The 10927-nt window shown below is 28.8% G+C and overlaps 1 protein-coding gene across 1 annotated transcript; it reads left to right on the forward strand.

The window, feature by feature from the left end:
* The first annotated feature begins 9135 nt into the window (after positions 1-9135).
* On the forward strand, positions 9136-10053 carry LOC105847821 (uncharacterized). Its single transcript, XM_065806372.1, has one exon. It carries the CDS (start codon positions 9136-9138, stop codon positions 10051-10053), a length of 918 nt encoding a protein of 305 aa, XP_065662444.1.
* The last annotated feature ends 874 nt before the right edge of the window (positions 10054-10927 follow it).

Raw genomic sequence — 10927 nt, forward strand, 5'->3', positions numbered from 1 at the left:
CTCTTTACAATGATGTATAATAATTAAATATTTGAATAGTTTTAAATTTTGCACACGTACCTAGAATATAAAAATATTAAGCATTCTACATTATAGGAAAAATAGAGCAGAAAAAGTCAACGAGAGTTTAGCCGTGGATGATGCATCCTCATGCATCATCTGAGTGCAGAATCTTAGCTCAAAAAGAGATAAATCAGGTAAATTAAAATGGGTGGGAAATGCAAAGCAAAGAAAATTACCATCAGTTTTCACGCTTTTTATTGTTTTATGTGCTACTTCAAAGTTAAAATAATTCCCTTGTTTCAGGAAATACTATTGCGGATAAAGAATGTTGCATTTGCTATCTCAAAAAGACTAATAAAGATAGGAACGGATATGAAATGCTTATAAAATACGTAACGGGAAATGCAGCAAACATGTTAAAAAAAAAAGCTGTGAGTAAAGCTGGCATCCCTTGACTCATAGCTAGTATATCGGGCACATAATATCCAAAAATATTTTTTTGTTTGGATTTCAACACGTTTTAGTTTTAAAAATAGCTTCAAATTAGATCTATATAGTTTATTATCTTTTTGAAAACAGGGATGAAAACTTCTCCGTAAGAAGAACGAGCGGTACGTTTAACAAAGTTCCATCTGACTAATCCATTGAACAAACTATTAATCGTGATTAGAGGAATAATTGTTTCTAGTGAGTCTAAAGGAACCCTTCAACGTAGCGTACTTACAAGTCACACTGTTTCAAAATGTAGAGGAAGTAGGAGCATAACAGCCTCCGTAACGTTTAGATTAATGGAGAATGAAAATAAAAACGGCATGCGTTTTTTTAACAGTGTATTTCGATAAACACATCATTAAGCTTTGGACCGCTGCAATTAAGAAAAAAATATAACGGTTTTTGAAAATGTCATAACACAAAAATTAGACTTATTGAAAAAAACGGTTGTGCTCCTATAGTGAGGCACAACTGCACCCTAAAATATATATATATATATATATATATATATATATATATATATATATATATATATATATATATATATATATATATATATATATATTTTTTTTTAATTTAATTTTTTTTTGTTCTTTAATCCTTACAAATTCGTAAAATATAATAGAATCTTTACAGAGTAAGTAAAATTTAAAAAAAAAAAATAATAATAATAATAATAATTACAAAGTTACGTTATACAAAAAAATGTATAATGTAAAACTGTAAAGTATTAGAAATTACTTCAAAGAACGCGGAAAACTTGCAGAAGACCGACGGTCTTGTTATCAAGAAACCGCTATGCGTTACTAATATTTATGGATGCTTTTATTTAAAATAAGTTTATATATATATATATATTTTTTTTTAAAAAAAAACAAAAAAATGTTATCGGTTTTCGGCAGAATGAGAATAAAAACCCAAAATGCAAAAAAACAAAGAAAGCTAACAAAAAGTAGTTTTTAATTTTTTAATTTTATTTCAATACACATTAATATAAGTAGGTACACGATTTGCTAAATAGGTAATATATAGTCGTTTGAGTGTTGATAAATAAGCCTATTATTTGCTTTTATGTTTTTGTTATTGCTGTTGTTTTTGAGTTATTTAGAGTTTTTTGAGTTATTAGAGTTTACATTGGTTTCGGAACAAAGTTAGTTTTATACATAGTTTTAAATGTTTTTGGGTTAATAAAAATTCATAAAGTTGTTAGTGTTTAAAATGAGATCTTTTAATAACGTTTTCAGAGTATTTTAGTTATTCGATTTTTCTAGTTTAGTATTTTTTGATATTAATTTGTTATATAGATAAGGACCACGGTACGAAATGGAAAAGTCCGAGAGATTTGTTTTTTTAAAAGGTACGTTGAAGTTTCCCGTTCCTCTGGTATGGTATCTATTTTTGCTATTTTGGAAAAAATTCTTTGAAAAGTAAGAAGGAACAAGTACAAGTTTATATTTGAGCATAAATAACAAATTTTGGAATATATTGATTTGATATACATTTAATGCTTTCAAATTTTTTAAAAGTGGCTCAGCATGCGAGAGTCTATCCTTATTAAAAACTATTCTTGCAGCATGTTTTTGTTTTCGATATAGTGTGGTTAGTTTGGATCTATGAGTGCTCGCCCACGCAACATTAGCGTATATGTAGTAGCTTTGTATAAACGAGAAGTATAGAAACTTTAAATTATCAGGAGACAGTATAGAACTAGCTTTGTAAAGGATACCAATGTTTTTTGATATTTTGGTATTTAATACATCTATATGTGATTTCCATGAGATGTTCTCATCAATAAGTATCCCAAGAAATTTAGTTGCTTGGGTTGTCTCTATTTCTTTAGTATCTATATTTAGCGAAGGTAAATCGGGTGGTATTTTTTTAAGGTTAGAATGAAAAAGAATGTATTTGGTTTTTTCTGTGTTTAACGATAATTTGTTAGATTTTAACCAACTGTTTATTTTTTCGAGTTCAGTATTTGTAGTTTCATAAAGTTCTGTAATTAATGAGGATGCATAAAATAAATTGGTGTCGTCCGCGAACATTATGAAATCTAATTTACTTGAGGCTTTAGGAAGATCGTTTATGTATATTAAAAACAAAAGAGGTACAAGAATGGAACCTTGGGGGACACCGCATTTTATTTTGAGTAATTTTGAAATTTTTTTTCCATGAGCAATAACGCATTGTTTTCTGTCTAGTAAAAAATTTTTGAACCAATTTAGTGCAACACCTTTTATCCCATATTTTTCCATTTTCCTAATTAAGATAGCGTGATCTACCGTGTCAAATGCCTTAGATAAATCAACAAAGACTCCAAGGACGTATTTTTTGTTTTCAAAGGAGTCATTTATATTATTTATAAGATCAAGAATTGCGTGTTCGGTTGAATGTCGCTTTTAGAAGCCAAACTGTTTTTCATTTAGGATTTTGTTATTTGTTAGATATGTATACAGTTTATTGTATATTACTTTCTCCAAAAGTTTTGAAAATACAGGTAGCACTGAGATAGGTCTGTAGTTATTTAGTGTAAATGCATCACCGGTTTTTAATATTAGTATTACCTTAGCTATTTTTAATTTATTCGGTACGGATCTGGTAATAATTGAAGATTTAAATATTTCTTAGATTGGTTGTTTTATTTCCGGAAACACATTTACATATATAGCTACAAATGTCGTCTATCCCAGGGGCCTTATTCGTCTTAAGCGAGTTTCTTGCAATTTCTAGTTTTTCATGCTTTAGTCCAGAGAAAATATTTAAACAGAAATGTTGGTTTATGATAAAGGTTTCGAAGGAGATATCAGGGCATTGAATTTTTGAAGCCATATTAGGACCTATGTTTGCAAAAAAGCTATTGAAGTTTTCAGCGATAGAAGTTTTGTCGATATATTCAGTTTCGTTAACGATAATTTTATCGGGTAAATTATTTGATTTAGTATAGTTTTTACCTATTATTTCTTTCAATATGTTCCAGGTTTTTTTAATATCCTTTTTGCTTTTTTGTAGTTGTTTTGAATAATATACTTTTTTTGAATTTTTTCTAATTTTTTCTAATAGATTTTTGTATTCCTTGTATGTAGTTAAGTTAGTTTCGTTTCTGTTTTTTAAATACTTGATATAGAGTTTTTGCTTTATTTGTGATGATTTTCTAATCCCCTTGGTTATCCACGGGCAGTTTAGATACTTTAGCTTTATTTCTTTCTCTTCAACAGGGAAATGTTTATTGTAGTGATCTAGAAAAATATTTATAAATAAATTGTATGCGGAATTTGTGTGTCCAAGGTTACATTCTTGATACACTTCATCCCAATTTACTACCGATAGCGAGTCTTTAAAATTTTTAATAGAGAACTGATTGATTTTTCTTTTATATACTTTAGTTTTAGGATTGTTATAGGTTCTTAAATCTTGAGATAATGAAAAATAAATAGGAAAATGGTCTGATAAATTGGTTTTGATAATTTCTGCTTTTAAAGAAGTTTCAAGAAATGTATTTGTTAATATATTGTCTATTGCAGAGACGGAGGTTGGGGTTATCCGAGTAGGTTTGTTGATGATTGGAAGGATACATAATTGAAACAGATTATCAAAAAAGAGTTTAGTAACCGCGTTTTCTTTGTAGTTTAGACTGTTAATATTTAAATCTCCTATAAAGAAAATATTTTTTCCCTTGTCATTTATTTTAAGAAAGATTTCATTTAAAAAATTTGAAAATTTAGTTATATCACCTTCTGGAGGTCTATAGCAAGTGGAAATTATAATATTTTTTGATTTATTAACCGTTATCTTAATAGTAAAGACTTCGCTATCAGTGTCTGAGATGGAGAGGTCTGGTCTTACTTTAAACACTTATATATTAAGCTTTAGACATATATATACATATATATATATATATATGTATATATATATATATATATATATATATATATATATATATATATATATATATTTATATATATATATATGTATGTATATATAGGGAAGTGGGGTCATAACAGCTTAGGTTAAGATTAATGAAATATGAAAATAAAAAGGCCTGTGTTTTTTTATCAGTGTATTTCAACAGCCAACAACAGCAAAAAAAAGCTTTTAATTTCAACAATTTAAAAAACATGCAACAGTTTTTGAAAATGTTATTAAACAAAAATTACAAAAATCGCTGGGGGTATACTTTTCGTGGTACAATTTCTGTAGGTGTATTATTTTTTTGTTTCTACAGTCTAGTCAACTGTTTGAGCATTTTTTCTTTTTTTAGTTTTTATAACCATCTTTTTGCCAGTTCCGCTTTATATAGTGAACTGGTGAGTATAGCTGTTTTGCCCTTTCGACATCGTTTGCAAGTTTGCTGAGTTTTCTCATTTGAAATACTTACAATTTCTGCAGGTGAATTGTGAAAGAAGCCATAGATTTCAGAGACAAAGTTTCTGATTCAGAGCAAGATGTTAGAAATAAATCTTGCTGTGAAATAGTTTGTATTTGAGGCTTGGTAGTTACATTTGGTGTTGCTGAATCCATCTCAGAAAATGACCTGTTTGTTGTTTCTGAAGGCTCAAACATCCAATAATCAAAAACTTCAGGATTAAGTGGTCTTATTCCAGTCTTTATAAAACCATTTACAGCTGTCAATATGTTTGCAGATTTCATATAAGCTAGTCCAAATAGTTCTGGAATCTGATATTCGGTCACAACTCTAGGATAATATGTATGCAGCCAAATACAAACTTCGTTCGAATAGTTGCTACTAAATGGTGCCATGAAGGAGATATTTAGTGGCTGCAGACGGTGTGAACAATGTGGTGGAAAGCAAATAACAGTAACATAATTTTAAAGTGCTTTCATTATGAACTCCATATTTTTTGTATGTGTTGCATGACCATCTAATAATAGCATTACAGGCTTTTTTTTTAGATGGTATTACAAATGACAGAAAATAGTCAAGCAAAAATATATCTGTTTGCATTCAACCACTAGGGTGATATGATGCAATAGTACCCGGAGGAGCTTTTTCAATAATATTAACATTCTTGGGAGGTCCAACACGGGGGAAAATAATCAAGGGGGGCACGTATATACCAGAGGCACTCATACACATTTCGATTGTAATAATTTTCCATCGTTCATCTGATGTTAGAGTTTCAACTTGTTTTTTATCCCTCTTAGCAATTACTTTTGACACTTTTTTTGGTACTGAAGAAATTCCTGTCTCGTCAACGTTATATATATTATTTGGAGTTATGTTATTTTCATCTATGCTTTTAGTCAATAGTTCAAAAAATTTATTCACAGCAGATCGGTTAAATCCCATTGCTCTAGCTCCAGAAGTTCCCTCTAGCATACGCAAAGAAATAACAGGATTGCATTTTAGAAAGCTTTCTGCCCACTGGTAGCCCGCCATTCCTGTTTTTTTTGTTAAAGTTATGTGGTATCTTGTTCTTTTCAGCTAGCTGAAATGCCAATTCTCTCAAATCTTTTATTGTAACGGGAAACAAGCGACTCTCTAGAAAAATTAGGTATTTAGCTTACTCTTGCTCTTGTTCAAGGTTAAAAACTGATTTAAAATTCCCAAGTTTTTTTACTGCACAACTACTTAGTTCTAAACTCTCTTGCTGAAGTCTTTTTATTCTGTATCGTAGTGTCGTTGTTGGGATACTAAACGTTAACGATGCCTTCTTATACCCCATTTCCTTCTTCATTACTGATTCAATAGCTGCTTTAATTGAATTTTCTTCCCAGGATTGTCGATTAGTTAGACGTTTGTATTTTCTAACCACATTAGGTATCTGAATGCACAAAGTAATAATTTTTCTTTCTATCAAAGAAAAAATATAATAACAATATATAAATATACAATATGTATCTATATGTCTATATCTATATCAATATCTATATCTATATCTATCTATCAATCTATCTAACTATATATATATATATATATATATATATATATATATATATATATATATATATATATATATATATATATATATATATATATATGTATATATATATATATATATATATATATATATATATATATATATATATATATACTTATATATATATGTATATATATACATATATATATATATATATATATAGATATATATATATATATATATATACATATATATATATATATATATATAATATCTAATATAAATATACATATATATATATAATATATTTTATATATATATATATATATATATATATATATATATATATATATATATATATATATATATATAAATGCATATATATATATATATAGATTTAGATATATAGATATTAAATATATCTATATCTATATATTAAATATGTAATAGATACATAGTTTAAATAAAATTAATATACTGATTTAATGCATAATGATAATATATACAATAATACTGATTTAAATAAAATTAATATTGAAGCTAATTAACTGACGCATGGTATGCTTTTTGCCATATTAGGTAACATTTTTGAATGGGAAATGTTAAAAAACGGTTATGGCTCCATATGCGGTTATGCCCCCACTTCCCCTATTTCAGTTTTAAAAAATGATATGGGAATTACAACCAAAAAACAAACACCAAAAGATCAAAAACCATCAAGAAAAGAATTCAAAAGCGGATGTGTAAAGAGAGCTTTGATACTAATAAGAAATTAGGGCCTTTTGAGCAATTAGATTCTTTGATAAATATTTGTTCTGGAAAGAAAGTTTATTGAATACAAAATCCATCGGGGAAGCAGAGTTCCAAAGGTTCTTTAGAGAACGCATTCAATCTTCAACAGTTTCTTTTTACGCTCCAATCAAAATGTGTCGACTGCAAACATTTGTCAATTTAAATTTGAAAAAAAGTTAGTGCCTTAAAGAAAAATCATTCACTATCTCAGCCAAACGAAACATGTTTGGGAGATTGATAACTATTGCAAGAAGAAGAGAATGTCTAACTTTGAAACAAGCTCTATGCTATTCTTTGAGTCCTATCCCATGGGCGTTGAGATTACCTGACGGTAGCCTCGTCAAAACAAACAAGACGAATCTTCTTCGTAAGTTAATTTACTACTGTTTCAATAGGTATTGATAAATCCTCTTATTCAGTTAGCAGTTTAACTTGAAATAGTTGCCGATAGCCGAAATCATTTGTTTGTTAAGAACACTATAGTCATTCTAAAATAATTAATAAATGCTACTCAAATACTAAATTTTAGTATTTAGGTAACATTTTTAGTATAAGTCTAGTAATTTTAGCAACTTTTATGAGCCATAGAATCTTCGGTGGATCGAGAGCACTTTGAGGAATTTGTTTTACAGGTTTCTCAAAGTGCTGCACATGTTTTTGATGAAATGGTGATTCTGCAACAACTTGCTATCATTAAACTCAAAACTTTTGGAGATATTTCAGAATTTATTTTAAATCTAATTCTGAAAGGATACACAACATATTTTATGACAGACCAATGCCAACCTGGCTCGATAAAATCATTCCAACATGCTCGAAGAAGTCAATCAGGATCTCTAAATTTTTAGAATTCAGCGGAGAGAACAAGCAAAGCCTAACACAATGATGCTACCAACTTGACCGAGCTTATTTCATTCGTACTAAAAGATTGGTCACATACAGAAAGATTTGAACCACAGCTTACCGGTTATGTTTTTTTTGTAAACTTGCAGTCACGATTTTATAAATTAACATGCAAGATTGGCGGTCAGGTTAGCTAATAAATGAATACTTTGTACTTGGTAAAAGATATTTCTGTTTTTGTAGCATATTTTATAAAATCATATTATACATACAGGTTTCCAGCAAGGAAGTTGTATCACTGCTCACAAGTCAAGAAAAGGCTGATACAAAAGTATTCTTGTGCTCTATGCACACTGCATCGATTGGTTTCAAAACCGTTTGTATTAATACGGTTGATACAGATGTATATATATATTAGCCAATTTCACGTCAGAGGCCTCGGTCTATTTGTAGGGGAAAAAATAAAAACCGTACCTTTGTTTAAAATATTTTATCGCATTTTAAAGCTGTTATGTTTGTGTTTTTTATTCAGAAAATTTTGAATTAATAGCTTTAGCTATCCTCGATTTTAAAATGGTAAGATGGACATGTGCTTCTTCTATATGTTTTAATAACTTCACTTCTAAAGACGCAAGTGGAAAACCAATAGAATTTTATTGCCTTCCACGTGTAGAAGCTATTCAGAAGGAATGCAAAAAACTTTTTAAAACGGTTGGAATGAATTAGAATCGTGGTCACATTTGTGCAGCTCATTAGAGTAATGGAAGAGTAAGTGCAACAACGTTCCCCGATATTTTTATTTCTAAAGATCAATATAACAAAATAGCAGAAAAATATACTAAAGCCAAGGAAACATATGAAAAGAATAAAAACTCTAATGACAATATAAAAAGTCGTTTAAAAGTTGCAAAACATAAATTCAAATAGCAGCTGAAATTTTTAATGATATTTTAATCAAAAGTAATCCTGTTAAAATAGATACCATTCTGTTATCTCATCAATACAAAAAGAGCCTTCACAAAAGAAATATAAGAAACAGTAAAGTTCAGCACTACTCAAGATATCAAATCTAAAAAAAAAATCAAGACACGCAAAAAATCAAATTGAGCTGCTTAAAGCACAAAAGAAAATGTACATTACACATAAAAATAATTTTAAATATTCTGAATTACTTAACCAGCCAATTGTTTTTAAGTACTTATGTACACTCTCAGTTGAACAGTTTAGTTTACTTTTAAATTCTGATGTACCATATACTCACTTAATTCCATATCCTGACTGCAAAAATAACACTAATCGAAGAACGATCGATTTACCAACTGAACTGTTATTTGTTCTTACAACATGTCGACATGGGCTCAATCAAGGTGTTATGGCATACATTTTATATACATCAAAGTCAACTACTCAAAGAATATTTTTAGGATGGGTTATATTTCTGTCAACCATACTCAATGAAATTGATTTAATGCCAGAATCTGGTTTTTTAGTAAAAAAGGTGTCAAAAGGATTTATTGAAACTAGACATGGTCTCACTGATTTAATTATTAATGCATCAGAGTTTAAATTCCAAAGTGCATCAAATTTTGAGCTAAATTCTTTCATGTTTTCTAATAATAAAAACACCCAAACAGGAAAAGCTTTAATCGGAATGGCACCAAACGGTGGTAGCATATTATTTAGCGATATATATCCAGGCGCTATCACGGATTCAGATCTAACAAAAAAATCCGATACTATTCTATTTGTAGAGAGAGATCATGAAATTATGAGTGACAGAGGTTTTTTTATACAAGAGTTTTGCACAATGAAGGGAATAACATTAAATCGTCCAAAACAAAAAGATTCTGATCAATTTTCTCAAGTAGATGTAACCCGTAACTTTGACATAGCTTCAACTCGTACTCACGTTGAAAGGTACATTGGAAGAATACGGGATTGGGGAATTATGAAAACTGTGTGGCCCATAAATAGAATGGATTTGTTATCTTCGCCATATCAAATGATAGCACACATTGTAAATTTGACAATAGGATCAAAAGAATAGTATTAAAAAAAATTGCTTTCATTATATTGTTAATTTTTTTTCTCTTAAAACCCATAGTTAAATATTTGAGGTGGTAATATTGAAAATTTAAACTATTGAAATTAAAATTGATTCTCGACAAAAATAATTTCTAATATACTTAGTTAATAATATTCTTTAAATATTATTATAAAATGCTAAAATTAAATTCATTAACAAAATAAATAATAGGTGCTTTCTTAGCGATTGCTTTTATAACTGTTGCTATGGTTTCAAGGGTAAAAAAATCTGGAATTTGACCAATAATAGCTTTTGAAAAATTAATCAACTCTTTTACTTCCAAATGATCCCACTTTAATATCTTATTGTTGTGATAGATAGAATCTAAGACTTCTTTGATAACTTGCATTACTGTGAAATTACGACAAACTAGAAAAAAATTTGAGGATTCTGTTTCAGGGTGATACGACTGTAAAACGTAATATTTTGCATCTGTGCATAGCATTTGAAGTCGGCATTGAACATAATATTGTGGATAATTACTAAGAGATGTTAAAGGCCTATCGGTGATTTATGCACGAGTTTTTACTTCTAATAAAATTCTGCAAGGACCTAAACCATCAGGGGCTGCATCCATACTTTTTATCAAAAGGGTGATCAAAGAATCCACATTTTTCAATCTCGCAATTACTAATTTTTCAAATTTTTTTATTGCTATTTCTTCATATAAGATACCACGTTGAATATTTTTTATATGACTCATATCAGGAGTGCTAGTACCATTTTTGACGACATCCCAAATCAATGAATATTTTACATTTCCATGTAACCCTAGTAATGCTGGTAGTCGACTTGCAGTAATTTTGAACTTTCTGCACTCATGCCATTTATCAGT

Source organism: Hydra vulgaris, chromosome 09, assembly GCF_038396675.1.
Source record: "Hydra vulgaris chromosome 09, alternate assembly HydraT2T_AEP".
In the NCBI taxonomy this organism is placed as follows: Eukaryota; Metazoa; Cnidaria; class Hydrozoa; order Anthoathecata; family Hydridae; genus Hydra; species Hydra vulgaris.